This window comes from Barbus barbus, assembly GCF_936440315.1.
Source record: "Barbus barbus genome assembly, chromosome: 37".
Classification (NCBI taxonomy): Eukaryota; Metazoa; Chordata; class Actinopteri; order Cypriniformes; family Cyprinidae; genus Barbus; species Barbus barbus.
This window is the reverse complement of record NC_136715.1, coordinates 12,031,235-12,050,480: the sequence shown is the minus strand read 5'-3', so window position 1 is coordinate 12,050,480 and position 19,246 is coordinate 12,031,235. Positions and strand designations below refer to the sequence as shown.

The 19,246-nt window shown below is 37.2% G+C and overlaps 3 protein-coding genes across 6 annotated transcripts in view; 1 reads left to right on the top strand and 2 right to left on the bottom strand.

The window, feature by feature from the left end:
• The window catches only part of LOC306856865 (forkhead box protein J3-like), a 110,306-nt gene extending 99,560 nt beyond the window's left edge, over positions 1–10,746 (bottom strand). The window contains exon 1 of the mRNA XM_079396384.1: positions 10,507–10,746. The gene's annotated coding sequence lies outside the window, so the exon portion shown is untranslated. The remainder of the gene's footprint in view (positions 1–10,506) is intronic.
• A 1,258-nt stretch (positions 10,747–12,004) lies between these two features.
• On the top strand, positions 12,005–14,632 carry LOC306856789 (phosphopantothenate--cysteine ligase-like). 4 transcript variants are annotated; one of them, XM_079396259.1, is made up of 4 exons: positions 12,005–12,132; positions 12,549–13,090; positions 13,190–13,293; positions 13,823–14,632. In XM_079396259.1, exons 2-4 carry the CDS (start codon positions 12,556–12,558, stop codon positions 14,138–14,140), a joined length of 957 nt encoding a protein of 318 aa, XP_079252385.1. In that variant the 5' UTR covers positions 12,005–12,132; positions 12,549–12,555; the 3' UTR covers positions 14,141–14,632. The 4 variants fall into 4 exon arrangements, with proteins under 4 accessions (XP_079252385.1, XP_079252386.1, XP_079252387.1 ...); XM_079396260.1 differs by having other exon boundaries at positions 12,005–12,088; positions 13,823–14,567; XM_079396261.1 differs by having other exon boundaries at positions 12,005–12,116; positions 13,823–14,345.
• On the bottom strand, positions 14,620–18,521 carry utp3 (UTP3 small subunit processome component). The gene is made up of 16 exons (XM_079396258.1): positions 18,341–18,521; positions 17,949–18,036; positions 17,817–17,873; positions 17,670–17,726; positions 17,448–17,571; positions 17,216–17,284; positions 16,980–17,101; positions 16,734–16,886; positions 16,589–16,660; positions 16,415–16,455; positions 15,710–15,806; positions 15,518–15,631; positions 15,300–15,433; positions 15,165–15,219; positions 14,958–15,065; positions 14,620–14,857 (listed from the first exon to the last, which is right to left on the bottom strand). The coding sequence occupies exons 1-16, from the start codon at positions 18,355–18,357 to the stop codon at positions 14,768–14,770; spliced, it is 1,398 nt and encodes a 465-aa protein (XP_079252384.1). The 5' UTR covers positions 18,358–18,521; the 3' UTR covers positions 14,620–14,767.
• Positions 18,522–19,246: the final 725 nt, after the last annotated feature.

The following is a 19,246-nucleotide window of genomic DNA, read 5'->3' as shown; positions in this document are numbered from 1 at the left end:
GTGGACACTAATATCGTTTAGGGCTGTCGCGATTTGTCAATTTTATTAGACTATTCAATTTGTAAAAATCCTCGACTTAATTTTGCCCATGTCAACTAACCGGCAAAATACCGGAAGTGACACATTTCACGGACAAGAATCCATAAAACACATTATTAGACTGTTTTCCAAGGCTGCAGATACTAGCACAATAACAGACTCGGCAAAATGTCTAGTTATCGTTATCGAAAAAAATACCCCCAAAATATCGAGATATAATTTTTTTTTCAATATAGCACACCCCTAATGTCCACATATTCATTTAATTACAGTGGCTATAGCATTTCTGCTATAGCCACAATTTTCAGGCCGTTGGGCCCCCCTGCAGGCCTTTGTTGTAATGCGTAATGTACATTAAGGGAAGGGAAGGAATTTGTGCTCTGCATTTAACCCATCCAAGTGTACACACAGTAGTGAACATACACCCGGAGCAGTGGGAAGCCCGGGGAGCAGTTGGGGGTTCGGTGCCTTGCTCAAGGGTCTCACCTCAATCGTTGTATTGAGTGTGGAGAGAGTGTTTATTATTCACTCCCCCACCTACAATCCCTGTCGGACCTGAGACTCGAACCCACGACCTTCGGGTTACAAGTCTGAACTGAACCGAGAGAAACTTGAACAGTTTCACCCCTATTCAAAACACGTTTTGCAACCAGCAGCAAACATTTTTGATGCAACATTTCTAAAACTTGAGCATTTGTCAAGAGGTAGAAACGCAACACCAGATTTACTTGAAAGTTCGTCAAGCACATCTTAATATAACTAATTTCACTGCTTCAGGAAAGTGACCTAAAGCATTATTCAGTTCTCCAATTAGCATAATTCCATGTCAAATTAACATTGAAAAAGTGAGTCATTAAGAGCTATAAATCCTTTAGAAAAAACATTTTGAAAATCATAAATGCAACACTATTTAAAATGAAAAATCTGCCATTCTGCAATTTCTGAGCCAACTTTAAAAACAAAACTTGAATATTTCCACTGCACTAAACCAATTAGCTTTATTAATCAGACAAATGTCTGCATTACAGCTTTGGCTACTCAGACTCATCTGGGAGAATTGAAGCAAAACATGGAGGGAACTGGGCAAAAATTGCTCTCAGAGCACGGAGCATGGATAATTGTCCATCTTTAGCAAGTTATTAGGGCTTCTCCAGAAGTGCATTTGTAACTACAGGTGAATGTGCAGTAAGCTGAAGTAATTAAAATGGTTATTAAATGGCATTATCCGAGCTTGACTATGATTACTTAAGCTGTGTAATCTAGGTAAAATCCTTTACCTGCTCACAGCATCCACATCTCTGCTGAACAAGAGTCTCCGTTACCTGCAGCAGGCGCTAAGTGAAAGATACTGTGCTCCTCTACTGTTTTAAGAGACACAAGACACACAAAGTCCACCAATTCCACTGTGACGCATCCTTGCAAGACCAGCCTTTTTTACCAAGGACAAACAGGCAATGCAGCAAGAAATTTTTCTGCAGTCATAATGAAAGAAATGAACGTACACCAAGGTACATCCCCACAAAGTTCATTGACGTGCCTGTGGTGATGAACAGAGGGCATGTGTAGTCAAATAGATAATGCTGCATGGTTAATGAAAGTGACTGACTGCATGCAACCTGATAAAGTCACAAAACGCTACAGTAGATGGGGAAAGAGGTTAGTCCAACCAATGCATGAGGGCAAAAAGGCATCCAAGGCCACGTTTGCACTCATGAAAAACTTGATCTGGAAGTTAGAATAGGACTACAGCCAGGTAATGGGGGTGGATGACACATAATCTGTCCACTGCACTGAATATCTTGAGTTCCAACTTCTGTTGGATCTGCCAGTGCAGCACAGCACAGACCAACATCTAACAAAGTTCTCTGTACATGGAGAGACTGGTAGAGCTCTGGCAGTGTATTTCAGCATTAATAAAAAATGAAAGTGTAGTGCTTCGGTAGATCTGCGCTCCTCTTCCCAAGGGTGGGGGTTGTTTGAAAAACTCTGAACCAGTGCAGCATTCCCATATCCACCCATATCTAGTGAGGGGCTCTTTAAAAATTCATTAATTTACAGCAAAAATAGATTAAAGCACCCAGCTGAGCAAAACTCGAAATTTGGCTCCTGAATAACATTAATAATAAAACAGCTCCCAAAAGCCCCAGGGGTTTCGCCTGAAGAAACTGTGTTGGCTTCGGCTCACCTCGTAACACCTTGTGAAAGGCTCTTTTTTTTTTGTAAGCGCTAAAATATTTTAATTGTCATTCATGCGAATGAATTTGTTCAAAATAGTTCTGCTATGCAACATCAATCCACTTGCAATCTGATCACAGCCTTGAAACTGCAAAACTAGCAACCAGTGGCCCAAAAATGCCTGGAACCACAGTTACTGTAATTGCTCTGGTCAGTTCTAAATGAGGTTCAGTTAAGTGCAATTATCCCCCAGTGATCCTTCACATAAAGAGACTTTCTGAACATGAAAAAGTGGGCTCACACAATATGACTGCAAACAAGATTCAAATTGGAATCAGAGATGAATGGCTTCATAGCTCATCTGCATTCTAGTGATGAACGGCCTTGCTAATGAAGACCGAGCTACTAACTGACTTTCTCCACTTGCACAGCAAGGCTTCATATTGGTTTTTGGCATAACAAGAGCCTCAGCATGCAAGCGGTTACTGCAACAGCCTGAAATAGACAATACAAAACAGGCATAGGCCAAAATGGTTGTCAAGTTGTCTAATAACAGATCAATTAGTACAACTAGGGGTGGGCGATAAGGCAAAAATATCATAATCACAGTTCACGGTTTTATCATGATTCTTTGTCATGTTGGTTTTTCTATTTTGCAAGTTGTTTGAGCATTACAGCCAAACTAATTTCCCTATTATAAATACAAAGCGTTTCAATGTAACAAAAATCTTTGTCATTATTTTATCTTTGGAATTTAAAAAAAAAATGAGAACAAAGATACACATTGCAAATACACAAAATAGCTACAAATAAAACAAACAGCATTTTATTTTCAGGTACAACAGGTGTACTTGGCAGGAGCATTCAAGAAATTGAATGAACATATATAAAAATAGAACACTATAGATTGATTCCTATTATGTGTTTTGTTGACATTAAAGAAATAACTTACCCAAAAATAAAAATAGTGTTTTATTTGTTTACCTTCATTTACTCACTCAAAAGTTATTTTAAACCCGAATGAGTTTCTTTCTTCTGCTGAACATAAATGCTATTTTGAAGAATGTGGAAAACCAAATAGTTACTGGTCCACAGTGTCTTCCATAGTATTTTTTTTACTATCAAATTCAGTGTGGACCATAGGGATGGGATAAAAAAATCGATTTACTTAACTATCGTGATTTTTTTATCTACGATTTTACTTATATAGTAGGTGGAGGAAAGTTACCTCATTTATTTCAGCAGATGGCGATGTGTTTCTCAACTGATGAAAAAATGGGTCGTGGAGTGTACGGCCAAAGAAACGACATCAACAACAACAAACTTAATTCTTAATGTTTTTCTGATGCGAGACTTATTTTAAAAGACGTGCATGAAAGCGGTTGACACTTCTGTCAGATGCAGTTTAAGTAAAGAGTGCCTGAGAAAAAAGCGAAAAAAAGTCTCGATTCAGTATCTGCGGTCAGATGAGATGTTGACAGGCTTAATGTCAGAGTCATTATTCTATCGTTATTTCTTTAACTTGTTACGAAATAAAAATCTCTCACCTCAGAAAAACAAACTATCCTGTCCTACCAGATGTTATACAGTGTTCGTAGCGCACACTCTTGGGCGGCGTACTGTATATCACTTCACTAATAAAGCGCAGAAACTACGAGCATGCAACGCTTGAAATAAAAGTACAGTACCGACAAATCACATAACTGTACTGCGTGTTAGCTGGGTATGATATTCATTCTATTCAGGAGCAGTTTCCACATTTCATTAACAGTTCATGTTAGTATATATTTGTAAAAAAAACAAAAACAAAGAAAAACTATATATAATATGGTAAGTGGGTCACGGCTTATATATTTAATTTACACAATCCAGTATTTAAAAGAATGGCTTTCGAGTTAGGTTTGATATTAAAGAAAGCTCTCACGGACTCTTCATTTTATTTTATTTTATTAAATGGAACTAGTTTGATGGGCACTTTATTTCAAAAAGTATTTTATATTGGACTTTTTTGTTTGTTTGTTACTGAAAACTGAAATAAGACAGGAAAAATGACTGCTAAGATGTTTTTGTTTTTTTTAAATTGTGAGAGTCTGTATATTAAGTGTATCATTCAACTTTTTCCCACGGTCTAGAGTTAAATCGCATATATATAAATGAATATAAATCGCAACACAGCAATATCGAATCGCATTACTAGAATTATTAGAATCTGAAAAAAATAAATAAATAAGAAATTTGCAATATATCGTATCGGCACCCAAGTATCGTGATAGTATCGAATCGGGAGGTAGGTGTATCGTCCCATCCCTAGTGGACCAGTAACTGTTTGGTTACCAACATTCTTCAAAATATCTTCTTTTGTGTTCAGCAGGTTTGGGACAACATGTGAGTGAGTAAATAATGACAAATTAAATTCTATGGTGAAATATCCCTTTAATGACGGTCGGCAGTATGTTTGGTTCTGTCCCTTTAAGACCCTGTCCCTTTATGTTATGTTATGTTATGTTATACAGCATCTTGAGATGGAGGCGCCAGAACTGTAACTGACAGAATGTGCGCTGTAGCACGATTAGGGATGGGTATCGTTTACATTTTATCGATACCGATACTGCTTATTGATACCAGTACTTATCGATACTCTTATCGATACTATTTGGTGCAAAAAGATATGATGTGAAAAGTTGAAAATGTCAAGTTATTTTATTACTGCTAAACTTTAGCAACTGTATTAAAGTTCTTCAGTCAAGAGCAGGGAGTTATTTTTCTCTTTGTGTTTTATTTTATTAATATTAAAGGAATAGCTTTGCCCATAAATGAAAATTGTGTCATCATTTACTCATCTCAAGTTGTTTAAAACCTGAATGAGTTTCTTTCTTTTGTTGAACATAAGTTATTTTGAAGAATGTGGGTAACCAAACAGTTGCTGGTCCCCAGTGACTTCCATATTTTTTTCCTACCAATCAAAATCAGTGGGGACCAGGAAATATTTGGTTACCCACATTCATCAATATCTTCTTTGGTGTTTAGCACAAGAATAAAAATGAATACAGGTTTGGTACAACATGACAGTGAGTAAATAATGACAGAATATTTATTTTTGGGTGAACTATCCCTTTAATGACAAACGGCAGCATGTTTAGTTCTGTCCCTTTAAGAGCCCGCATTCGTTTCTTCCTCAACTGTTTACTTTCACTTTAGACATAACTGTGTTTATATGTACACCTTGTGTGTTTTTGACAATATTCGCGCAATCTGTGCTGTTTGACCGGTCTTTTAGTGTACGCACGCTTCAGGTGTAAGCGCTCTGAATAAGCGCACGTGAGAGCAGCACGCAAATGAAATTTTTAACCGGCAAGGCTTTAGCACACGCAAATCATGTACTTTTGTGATTGCGAAAAAGTGCAGTGTCTCGTGAGAGTAACTCTAACGCTGAAACATTTGAAGTGAATGTGTCTCGCGAGTTGCAGTTGGGAGCTGGAGCCGGGAGACATAGTAAACACAGCGCATTGCTTGAGGTAGATGTTGTGTTTTGTTAGTAAATGTTTCATTATATTACTGGTGTGGCCTCCTTTGTTCACTATTACACTACTGCATATTGCATCTGACGCTGGTGTGGCTTAGTTTTGTAACGTGAGCCCACACTTTCGAGCATTTCACTCTTGCCGCCAATGACTGCACGCAAACACACACTGCACACATGAGCATGGATATCACACGCATGTCGAGCAAACGTCGGCCACATCATTCAGTGAAGGAAAATAACAAGCAGCAGCTTCTAATTCGTCATTCTGTTATCGATAACAGTATGGTTTGTCCTGAAGCTTATCGGTAGTCCGGTATTGACCCAATTACATACCAGTCCAAAAAAATACCGGTTCTCGATACCCATCCCTAAGCACGATACTACGATATTTCTTCAAAAGCAGATCGTGGAGACATTTTTATCATCCACGATCAAAAATAGTCATATCGCACACCCCTAAGTACAACTGACTATTGAAACACTGTTGGTATAAGGTGACAAAAGTTATGAAACTTCAAATAGAGCATTTTCGCATCCTGAGCATGCGCTTTGCTTTTGCAGGCTAAAAGATCTCAGGGTATAACCCTCTTTCAGAGACTTGGTCTGTTAATTCATCATTTACAGTGATAATATTGACAGAATTTGACAGCAATTATTAGATGAGAGGCATTTAGTGAAGCTTTATTTACACAACAGAAAACAGACTAAAAGCTCAATCTTGGGATTCACAAAATCGATAAGTTCATCAAAATGAAAATCAACTAAAACTGAGAAATCAAAACGTTAACTAGACTTTCAACCTCAGACTAATCGATTATGAAAATATGTTTTTTAACATCCCTGCTACAAAATGAAAGGAGAATATTCTATGAAAGGACTATAATATTAATGGTGGCAGCTTGTCTGAATTAACGCTGCTTACCAGAATGTAAATGATTCTGCACTTAACTAATAAACACTAATTATTTTAACACTAGCATTGCAAGAGTGAGTAATTTCTATGCTTTGAACGCACCAACATGTAGTATTGACAGCCACTGAGGATTATAAAAAGTAACAATTAACAAGTAACAAGCATTTTTATCCACATATTTAATGTCATTGCCAGAAGGAGGAGGGAAAGCAATGCAACGAGTGGTGACCTGATGGGCAGTTTCTGAGCTGGGCAAGCCATGCATTTAGCTTGCCTGGACCCCATTTACCAACAGGGGTCTGATAACTTCATCTCACGGACAGCCATTTGAATAATCGCTTCAACAAGGGGGGAAAATGAAAAGCCTCTCAGTGAGACACGGCTGGGAAAAGGGCCACCGCTGAATTCCAAATGAGCTATTGGTATGCGAAAGGTGAGGGGCTGTCTCTTCTTTGCTCACGTCAGACTGCTCAATCTACACACGCCTTGCTGCTAATTCAATGTCATAAAAGTGCTTTTCAACATCACAAACTAAAATCTGTCCGATTGTGCAAATCTAATGGAGAAAATGGGAAGCAAACCAGTTGTTGCAACCAGACAGAAAAAGAGAGAAAATTATACACTGGTTCACACGACACAAATGTAAGAGAACAGATGTTTGTGCTGCACAGCTGGAGAAAGGCTTAACTTTTCTAAATGTGGGACAAATCTCATCAACCAATTCAGCAGAGGAGAAAAAAAAACAAATACCTCTGTAAACAGTGCAACTGTAAAGACGGCTCATTACACTGAGCACCATATAGCTCCAACGTATAAAAAATTAATAACACAGTGACCAAAGATCTAAAGCGCCATACAATGCCCCATTTGGCTTGTAGCCTATGGTGTCGTTTAGCGATGATAAAGTAGGTGGAATGCATAAAGCCAGCAGGTTTTATTTTTTTTTTTTTTTTCCAGGTGAGTTTAGACATAGCGGCAGGATGCCCACTGAGGCCTGAGGGCAAGACGGAGACGAGTCTGTATGCAATACTGCAGCGGAGGCCTCGTCAGATCCTGGCATGGGAACAGTTATGGTGCGCTTCAACAGATGCCATGCTTGTGTTCCTTAAGAACTCCCATTCCAGCCCATTTAGCAAAACCCTAATGAACAACATACAGAACAAGATGAAAGATAAAAGACCCTTAAGGGGTAATACCTTTCTTAAGACAGCATTTAAAAGCAAAGTATCAAAAACTTATTTCATGCTACTCTCAGTTAGCTTCACTGTGATATTTAGCCCAAAAGGTTATAGTACATGCAATCAGATTAAGAGAATATTAACAATGAAACAACATAAATAATGACTCATTCATGTGCTGTACAATTTCATGTCCTCATCCTCTAGAAAAATATATTACAAAATATAAAAAATGTGAACTGCATAATTTTTTTTATAAACAGATTCATTTTAAACTGACTGATATTTCAGGAGGGGGGGGGGGTTATCTAATCAAAATGTTTCAAACAAAACGTATTACCTGGTAATAATTTCATATTTTTTCCTGTATTCTTAATATCACTTTCCATGCTATTAGTCATTTCTAATATGTATGTCATAATATACATTTAACTAACAAATCCTATGTCCCTGAAGACATCTTCCAGGAAATTACATTTTTGGTGGGAAAACAACTGCAAAAACATGAGCAAGCAGCAGCAGCAATGAATTCTGTTATGTTGCATGGCATCACATGATCAAATCTGATAAATTATGCATGTATACACATACATACATGTGTACATACACATAAAAGGTCCGCTATAGCTTTTAACCACTTTATATCGATACAAAAGTACAAAACATTACAGAGATCAAAATGTACAGCATAACATTCATGACTCAAATCACTTTTTGTACAAGAGTAACAATGTTCTTGATGCAATAATTGTAAATACTAAAATGCAGTGGTTTCAGCACAAGAACCACCAGGCGTGTTCTGACAGGCAACTGATAGTTCAATCATTTTCAGCGTTCTGTGAGCTGACAACCCAAAGACAAACAAGTCTGGTGCTAACGTGAATCTTTCACACTATTGTACTGCTACACTGACTGGGTGGGGAAAATATGTCCCGGGTAGTTCGCATATGTCCATCATTCAGTATTTTAAGCATGCTGGTACATAATTCAGTCTCTCCATTCGTACTCTAATCTTTAAGTGGAGGAGGAGGGGAAGAAATACTATTATAACTAATAGAATGCTGTCGGTCAATCCTCATCAGGCCAATACAAATTGTAACATGCATGCAAAAATATGCAGACAAGCTGTCATTGTCAACTTAAGGCAAGACACTACAGGCAAAACCATTGTTTTCATGCACTAGTCAATTTTGAGGTATTGGTCCATTTTGTTTCTAACGTGTCTTTTTTCAGACTAGTAGAAAAAAACATCCAGATTTACATTTAGAGATTTATTTGATTACATTTGATCTATTTGCATCGGCAGACTTCAACCACATATCTTTATAGGCTGTTCTCTCAGAATGACTTTTTTTTTCCTGCACTGAGCCAGAGACCTTCACTTAAGTAGCACTTACAGTTTTGGTCCTATATATATATATATATTCTTTCCAGAGTGCCTTGTTCATATCACTTACCTGACTACATATATCTCCCCTCTGTAACTTTTAACTCTAAAATGCCATCAAAATAAGACAAGAATTCTGAACATGGATTTTTCTGCAAATTAGTACATATTTAATTATAAAACGCCTCATTTACATATTTAAACATACAATTTCGAACAAAAAACTGGAACGCAAACAATTGTCATATTGTACTGTGATTAATCAAATTGGGAAGTACAGTGACATCTATTTGTTACTATATTCACCTGTGGCGTCTTGCCTTAATGTCAAATTATGATGGCTCCACATACATTATAAACGTTAGGCATCGCGGTATAAGCAACAATAAATCTAATTCAACCCAAAGCACAACATGACAGTAAAGGTCTGTTCTTGCAGTAACTAAAGGGGAAAATCCAAATACCTGACAGACAGCGGGTAACATTCCAGCAGCTGGCTAGACGGGGGACTAGTCTTGCATTGACTAGATGTGACAGTCTATATATGATGTGTATAAAATCTTGCAAATAAGCCACATAAGTTACATGCGAGATCAGAACTGTAGACTTACTGTTTCTTATCACCTGTCGCATATGCTGACAGAAACTTCATAAAGTCAAACTAAACATTTCAATAACGCTTCATTAACAATGGTACATCTCTTTTTCTCACAAAAACCGAGCTCGTATGCATATTAACGGCCCCACAAGTTGGCCAGGATTCGTATTTAAAATGACACGCAGCTGCCGCGCGTCTGTTTCCAAAATATTAATAGATACGGCCTCCACCTCCAACTACTGTTAGTTGACAGCACCAAAAGTTGCTCGTTTGGCAGTTCCCGGTCGAAGAGATCGTTCCAGCTCGGCTTACTGACCGAGTTTCAGTCACAAATATTTCAAGTCAGACGCCTGTCAGATACGTGCACGAATAGCAGGCGAGCTAAAGTAAAGCTGGCGGCTAATTAGCAGCTCACTCTCGCTACCTAACTGACAAAAGCCGTATTGGCGGCTAGCAGCTTGCTAACTAAACTTGTTCTGCTGTGACAGAGGAGCTTGCAGTGTCCCCACCTGCCCCCGACCGACGGCGGCAGCGGCATACCACTTGAGGCCTGAACGTCTGTCCTCCCGCTCTGCTCAGAACTTCAGCAGCACACAACTAACAGTTAAAGTCGTCCATTTTTCGCGGGCCCTGACTTCAACTTCGCGAGCTCCATGTCGCGAGCTCGTAACGTTAACGTTCACCCGCACTCACCCGGGCTCGCGTCCGCTACTGGAGGCCAGTGCAGGTCTGTCAAAGTTAGCCGTCCCCTCCCCTTCCTTTTTTCGATCACAGCTCCTTCTCTCTCCTCGAAACGAGCCTCAGCGCTCTGTGTTTATCGTGGGTTTGAGACCCGCAATCCCTTTACCGGTTTGTCCGTGGCGTCTCCTAGCTTCTCCGCCTCTCTCTCGCTCGTTCGTCTTTCTCTCTGAATAGCTAACATCCGGGAACTGCGCGGATCAAAAATCCGGAACTACTTTTGGACATTAGCCGGAGAACGGCCCACAGTACCAAGCTGCGACAGGCTTTGCAGCCGGAAAGTAGTGCCTTTAGTGTACAAGAATATTATCACGAGAAATATTAGCAATGGCTTTTCACATTTATTCTTATCACTAGTACAACCATACCATACAATAAAAACAATATTGAATATGAAATGTACTAGTCGATTCAAAAGAAACTTTATTATTGCTAATACAGCACTGATAGTAAAGCCTTTGTCGAAAGAATAGCAGTATGTCTGAATATAAATTTTCGAATATAAATTATTATTTTATGCGGTTATTAGATTGTATCTGGTTATAAATCCGTCGATTCATGGATGTTGAGGTACCACAGTGGATGATTTCGTCAGGTATCCTCGGTATTTGTAATATTAATTAGTATTTCAAATATTAAATGCCTAATAGATTATTAAGAAACGTTATTACGGCTAATAAAAGTGCAGTTCATAAAACCTTTGGCAAATGGGTAATGAAACTATACAGGCCTACTAATATAATTTTTTCCTAATACAAAGATGTGGACAGCACCCCAAAATTATTTAATAATAAAATAATGAAGATTTAAAATAATAATAATAATAATAATTTCAGTAAAGACGTTTCCCTGTTGTGAGCCGTTTATCTGGAGGAAGAAAAATATTCCACATTTGTTTTACTTTTGTGGTACACCGCGTGTTTCTGGTTTCAAATAACTTCCTTATTTCTAATATTATATTATTATTTGATTCCTATTTTATTTTAGTTTTCAATCTTAAAATATATTTTTTTGGATTTGTAAATATCACATTTATAATGCGAAGTTTTTATGACTCCAGTCCTAAATGTTTGCAGAATGATTTGCAGCTTTTAAGTTGTAAAGTATTTGTCATTTTGTATTGCTTAAACAATGCTGCCCCCTGTGAACCGACCGTGGATTACATGATGTTATTCCTTCAAAGTCTACATTAGAAGTGTATTTTACATGTTGGGTAGATAATAATACCACTGTTTATTGGCAACAATAAATAAAAAATATTCAAGAAATTACGTATTATGCTCTTCTTCTTTTATCTCTGTTTTCTTGTGTACTTTCTTTTGTCTGTCATACCACTGTGGCCCGTGTTTGCCATTAAAGCGGAGAGAATAAGAGTCATCTGAAAACCTTTATTTTGGAATTTTCACAGTAGCCCTCTGAAAGAGCCAATCACGTCATCCGAAGCGGCGCATGCGCACACTCAACCATAATAAGTTGTAGGAACTGCTCTTGCTGATCTGTCATACACTAGGTCCAAGTTTATTAAGGTCATTCGCAGGTGAATTATATTCTTGCGCGTATTATTTGTGAGTAAGCAAACAGGTAAACATTTGTTTATCTTATGTTTATTCATATCAGCGCGATAATAAGAGAAGCTTAACGTACACTGACAGCGATAATGTATTGTTTTAGGGAGCAACGTGATTTGTGTACTACGCATATTGAGTGAAAATACATTAGTTTTTGTCTTGTAAAAGTCATGATAATTATGGTACTCTTTCTCACACTTAATCTGACATTAGTGCAAGAACTTGGTCAACTATTCATCTGACCTTCATTTCATAGTCGACCAATGGTATATTGCTCAGGGACAACTATGCAGCATATGTCATGTTATTTTAAAGTCTGCAATCTGTCAGAATCTATCATCTTCTGTAGCTTATTTTGAATTCCAAATCATCATTCGTGAACACATGCATAGTGATAACACTTTATTAACTAAACCCTATTTATTTTAGGTTTATAATGGCCCACTGTGACCCCTCAGCCTCAAAGGCAGTGGATGGAGGACTGACTGAAGAGTTTGCGGTCCCCTCTCATGTGGAGGAGGTCAAGAAACTCATGACAGGGTTTGCTGAACATCACGGATCGACCGGGCGCAGAGTAGTCCTCATCACCTCAGGAGGAACCAAAGTTCCTCTGGAATCCCGAACAGTACGGTTCCTGGACAACTTCAGCAGTGGTCGGCGAGGGGCATCCTCTGCAGAGTATTTTCTGGACTCAGGCTATGCGGTGATCTTTCTGCACAGGCATCGCTCTCTCTACCCATACACTCGTCTGTACACAGGGGTCAATTTACTGGATAGCTTACAATTAGAGACTGGTAAGGAGGACGCTGGTCAGATCCTGGTGGATCAGAACGCACTTCCAAACATTGCAAAGGTTCTAAAGCGCTATCAGGCGGTGAAAGCTGCAGGATTACTGCTGCCAGTGGAATTCAACACCTTGTCAGAGTACCTCCATCTACTCAAGGCAGCAGCTCAAGCATTAAGCTCCATAGGTAAGCATAAAGCAAACCCACTTTATGATTATTTGAGGCTGAATACGTTTGTAGTGGAATAGCTAGTTACTACTATTCATTTCTGTTTTTCCCTCCTAGGGTCCAAGGCTATGTTTTATTTGGCTGCTGCCGTTTCTGATTTCTACATCCCAGCATATGAAATGCCAGAACACAAAATTCAGTCTTCTAATGGGCCACTTCAGGTGTTGTATAATAAAAACAAATATGAATTCAGTCTGCTAGGCCAGGGGTTTACAGTCTTTTAGACTTCCATAGACCCCTTCAAATATGATCATCCTCATGCAAGGGACCCCATTTTAAAATTTAATAAGCAGCTATATATTTTCATGGATAAAGATGCAATTTATGTGACAAAGTTATATTATGAATTTATTATTTGGAAAATATTTAGTTTTTATTATGTAACAGTAATGTTTTTCTAGTCATTTTAGTACTGTGCTGTTTGATGTATTATCAATTTTTCAGTGTATTCACTTTTTTATAATTATGTAATTTATTACATTTTTATTATTTATATTAATCAATTTCATTGTAGTTCACAGTTTAGTCTATTAAATTTTTTTTATTGTATCTTTTCCATGGACCCCCTAGCACTCCCCTGAGGGTCCACGGATCCCAGTTTACAAATCCCTGTGCGACAATACATGCATTTAATCTAGGCTCCAAATCTCATATAAAAATTAATTCATCTGCTTGTTTAATGTTATTTAGATAAGTATGAAGATGGTTCCCAAGATGCTGTCCCCATTGGTGAAGGACTGGGCACCTAAGGCATTTGTCATCTCTTTCAAGTTGGAAACGGACCCCTCCATCCTTTTGGAGCGAGCACAGCGTGCCTTAGAAACATACAACCACCAGGCAGTGGTTGCGAATGTTCTCGACACACGCCGTGGTTATGTGGTTGTTGTCACCAAGGACACGCAACAAGAGCTGGTCCTCACAGATGAGGAAGTGCAGAAAGAGGTAGAGATCGAGGACAGGATTGTCAGTAATCTGACTGAAGTACACAATCAATTTATGTCTCAATAAGTATGAAAAAAAACTTGCTGCATTTTTGTAGCATGCACTGTAGGCACAAAGTAAATCTGGGATCAGTTTTTGTTGCAGTTTGTATTGTGATAACTATGGTTCAAATCTGAATAGAGAAAGATCCAGGAAAATTAACTTTTGTTAAAAAAAGACATCTGTAAATTCAGAAAAAAACTAATAAAAATCTAATAAATTCCTTAATATTGATTTCCTCTGTACAATGAGATTAGCATACATTTGATCTTATCTACATTCTTTGGCCTTTAATCACAGTTTAAAAGAAAGATAAAAATATGTTTCAGTAATTATCCTAATCTTGCCTTTGCTTAGTACTTGTAAAACTTCTGCAAGTCCATCTGCAAAAAAATAAAATAAACACGCTTTAACAGCTGATGTAAAGTAAATTAAATAATATAGGATGCATGTAAAAAAATAAAAAAATCTTTCTGCACACGTATCACCAAAAATAACTAATTTTACTGTGATCAGAACTTAATTTTATTTCATTTGCTGTTTGAGCAGTTGCATTAAACATGTCAAATCCATCTGTTAATATCTGTGATACAATGTAGAAACACCAGAAGTGTCCATTTTAATATCACATTCGAGCTTGGTTCTGTAGATAGATCACTTGAGTTTGACGCTCCTCTTAACTCCGGCACGAATACCAGACCATTCTCCACTGTATCTCGTCTCCTCACGCCGCACCTCACGAACCTGACACAAATAATCTGAGCTCAGTGTCCATTTTGGCTAATGAAACCTTATGTTTCATAAACAAAAGTGAATTAAAAGAAATGAATCCTATGACACTTACCTGACCCTTCCGACGAACCTGGGCACGTCTGAACTTCTCTCTGTGTTTGACTCTGGGATTCCGATCAATCTTCTTCCTCTTGGGTGTGAGCCCTTTGTTCTTGGACATCTTTTCACAAAACATATGCGATTAGGAGAACACTGTCCCTAACATTGTTTGAAAAGTGGGTACAAGTTGCGCATGCATAATTTGACCACAACACCTCACCTGATAGGTGATCCTTCTTTTAGCATCTCCCTCCATCTTTTCCTCCTCCACCAAACTTGAAATGCAATCAGTGACAGTAAGTTTTCTGAAGCATGATTTATGATAAACTGAATGTTGTAAATGGACCTCTCTCACCTGTCCTCGTTCTGCATTTCATTCTTCTTCCTCTTGAGTTTCTGTCTCTCCGCCATGGCGTTATAAAAGAGCAGATTTGCTTCCTCATCCGATTCTGACTCCTCTGCTTCTTCCAGCCTAGCCTTCTCTGAAACCTAAAATAAAGACACGTCAGACTTAGCAAAAATGGAGCCGATGCTATAACTTGCATAAATTAAAATGGAATTACTAGTAATTACTTTATGTTTGCTGCTTGCTGATTTCTTTAAAGTTCTGTCTGGCTGTTCTCCAGAGAGAAGCTGACGCAGTTGAGGAGCCAGTCTAGCATCTACTGCTCCTAGTTCATTTATCAGCTGTGAAAGTGATAATGAAAGCTTATGATTTTTAAAATGGCTACCTGTGAAAAAAAGGGTAAATTTGTTTGTACTTACATTTCTGTAGGTCAGCAATCTCTCAATCACAGGATGATTGTGTGCTGGAATTCGTTTCGCTTTTAGAACCAAATAAAAACTAATGTTTGTGCAATAGCTGGAAAAAGGGAAAATTCATAGTGAAGTGACAATAGGATAGATAGATAGATAGATAGATAGATAGATAGATAGATAGATAGATAGATACACACAATTTATGTAACTATTCAGTTCAAGTCAAGGAATTTGTATAGTGAAAAACAAATGCACTACTGTTCAAAAGTATGTCAAAATTGTTAATGTTTTTAAAAAGAAGCCTCTTTTACTCATTTGATCAAAATACAGTAAACTACTAATATTATCAAATACTATTCCAATTTAAAATAACTATTTTAATACATTTTATAGTGCAATATATTCATATGATGGCAAGCTGAATTTTCAACAGCCATTACTCTTTAAATGTAACATGATCCTTCAGAACTCATTCTAATATGTTGATTTGCTGCTCAAGAAACATTTCTGACAACGATCAATGATGAAAACAGATGTGCTGCTTAATATTTTAAAGAGAAACCTTTTGCAACAATGTGAAAGTATTAACTAATTTTTTTATCAATTTAATGTATCCTCCTTGCAAGTCTGAGCTATGACTATAACTATTATGTAATATAAATACTGCAATCACAGAATTAGAGTATATCAAATGCGGAAGGTAAGGCTTACTTAAGATAAAGCTGCTGTTTGGTAATGAGGTATTTTGCACCCTAGAGGATGAAAAGGATACAACAATAAAATGAGAAAAACTACAACATTAGACTCCATTTTCAAGTATAATTACATGAAAATTGAATGACAGTCTAAAAACATGTATTAAGAGCTATAATCAGGTAGACTAGCCTTTCCAGGAGGAATCCGTCCATCTTTGACCATCTCCACAAGAGGCTGAACTTCATCCCTCAATTCTGTAAGCTGAGTATGCAATAAACACTCAAAGTCTTGCAATGCAAAAAGCAGCATAAATGTCACTGCAGCAAATCTCTACCTTTGCTTTGAAGTCCTGAATAAGTTCCAACAACTCTGGTGATTCTTTCTTTAGCAGTTTGAGCTTTTCCTTCTGTGACATAGTCTTCAAATCCTTTACAATCCTTTCCTCTTTTTCAACATCCTCCTCTGCTTCAGCCTCTGCTGCAAATTCCTAAAGACCACAGGAAGGGTACAAGGACTTTGGGTAATATGATGCAAACACAAACTCTACTCATAGCTTCAGAAAGCGAAGTAAATTTAGTACCTCAAGAAGGTTTAGATCATAGTCTTCCTCACTTAGGTTGGCTGCCAATCTCGTTTGAATTTTTTTGGCCTCCTCTTCCTCTTCTTTGTCTTCGGCCTCTATGTCTTCAATAGATTTGCCCTCTGCAAAATACAAAAAAAAAAAAAAAAATCAAACATGCTGGAATGTGTGTCTTACACATATGAATGATAATATAATATCTTACACATGCTTCGATAAAATGAAGAAATCCTTACTTTTAATGATATAATCAGAATCATAGAAAATCTTCTTTTTAGTTCCCCAAGCCATGTCATTTGGGAGATCTGGAAGAACAGAAACGGAAGTGTCAGAGACATGTTTGAGCGTTTTTTTTAAAGTGGAATACTTGAAAATACTTGAATATTCTCATTAATGTTTCTTTAATAACACTGAAATATAATTTTTAAAAAAATCTGCATAAACAGTGTTATATTTGGCTAATCTTACCATCATCTTGCTTTCCTTCCAAGTCACTCTCCATGTCTGTCTCTTCTTCATTATCCTCTTCCTGCACTTCCTCCTCTTCCTCATCATCATCCGAATCAGAAAGTGCCAGGGGCAGAATCTCCTCCTAGAAAGAAAAAAACTATTATTGCTGATCACAAGGCAAAGCGGAAAAGGTTAAACTACTACCATCAGTAAAAAAAGCCCCGTGTTTTATTTGAGTACCGCTTTATCTTCATCCTCTTGATCGCTGTCTTCTTGAATCCCTTGAGCCAAAAGTTTCTACAGATGAAAGCCAAAGTTTGAATATTATGTAATAGGATAATATTGTGGTAGTTCATGCTTAAAGAACATGAGGAAAACAGAACTCACTGAGATTTTTTCATTGTGGAATTCATCTATTTTATCCTCCACATACTTTGACGATTTCTGATGGGAAAACGAAGTTGTTTACAATCAGATAATGACAATAATACAAACCAAGTTTTATCCAAAAAAAAAGACCTTATCTGGAATGGCTTCATGCCCATAAGCTTCAGGATCATCACTGTCATATTCTTGTTGCTTCTTTGCTCTAGGCTTTTTTACTATCCTTTGAAATGAGGGAAAATGCAACATTACTACACTGCAATGGTAAAATCTCAAAGAACTTAACGTAATTATTTATATATATATATATATATATATATATGCACTGCCTTTTATTGCAGACATCTGCCTACATAGCAAATTTGTTAGCCAAATGCAACTATACAAAATACAATAAATTGGTTGATTTAATCATCGACTTTTAAAAATATGTTTCATAAACTGATATATCTGCTCTCCGTTATCATAACGTTGGGATACTGCACAAAACCATGACTAACAAAATCAAGTAGACCAACGTTTCCTACCTTCTTGCTCGGACCATGCTGACAACGGTTTACAAAAATTACTATTTAAACCAAGTAGTCGAGCAGTTCACAATTAGTGTACAGCTCATTAACCAAGACGCAACTGAGTGAAAACAGACCAGCATCTATCCGCGTGGATCTCCCTCATGCGTTTACAACAGGAAGTAGACCCTCAGTGAGTGAGTACTTCCTCCTCTGTCAAAATTAAAGTCTCCACAAGCAATTTCTTTGTTTCAGAACAGTGGTTTTCAAACCTGTCCTGCACATTTTGTATGTCTCCCTTATCAGACACACCTGATTCAACTCATCAGCGTTAGTAAAGACTGCAAGACTTAATATAAACTAGTTTAAATCCAGATAAAACAGCAGAAAAACAACGAAACAAGGCTTTTCAATCTACAAATCGCCATCGTTTACTATGGATTTACTGTAGTAACATTAAGACAAATGTATTAAATTGTGGCAGAAATGTGGGGTATTTATATCAAATTTATTAGATTAATGTAGACGTGTATTAAATGTATTAAAGGAGTAATGGAATGAAATTACTGTATATTTGTGATTAAGCTATAGGCTAGCGTTTGTGCATTTATAATAAGTGTATTTAGACTACTGTTTTACATATAAATAGGCTACCTAGAAACCATATAGTTGCATTTTTACCACAATATTGAGGTACCATATGTGTGGTTTTAACTCTGGTTATCACGATGTAAATGAATGCTACTATGGTATGGAAGAACAATGGTTAATTAAAAAAAAAACTCAAAACAGTCAGAAAAAAAATCACTATAAAAAAGGAGGTTATTGCAATATTTACAGATGTTACTGATTTTGATAATGAACATAAATTTACATCTGCATCCTAACTGAAACTACTACTGTCAACTCAATGTCAAATTTCTA

Excerpts from the sequence above, each read along its gene's own strand:
- utp3 (XM_079396258.1), bottom strand. Across the intron at positions 17,102-17,215 it reads TTCTGATTATATCATTAAAA|AGGGCAAATCTATTGAAGAC; the intron begins GTAAGGATTTCT and ends TGTATTTTGCAG. Across the intron at positions 15,220-15,299 it reads GAAATGCAGAACGAGGACAG|TTTGGTGGAGGAGGAAAAGA; the intron begins GTGAGAGAGGTC and ends TTGCATTTCAAG.
- LOC306856789 (XM_079396259.1), top strand. The coding sequence starts at position 12,556 with ATGGCCCACTGTGACCCCTCAGCCTCAAAGGCAGTGGATGGAGGACTG. Across the intron at positions 13,091-13,189 it reads TCAAGCATTAAGCTCCATAG|GGTCCAAGGCTATGTTTTAT; the intron begins GTAAGCATAAAG and ends TTTCCCTCCTAG. Across the intron at positions 13,294-13,822 it reads CTTCTAATGGGCCACTTCAG|ATAAGTATGAAGATGGTTCC; the intron begins GTGTTGTATAAT and ends AATGTTATTTAG.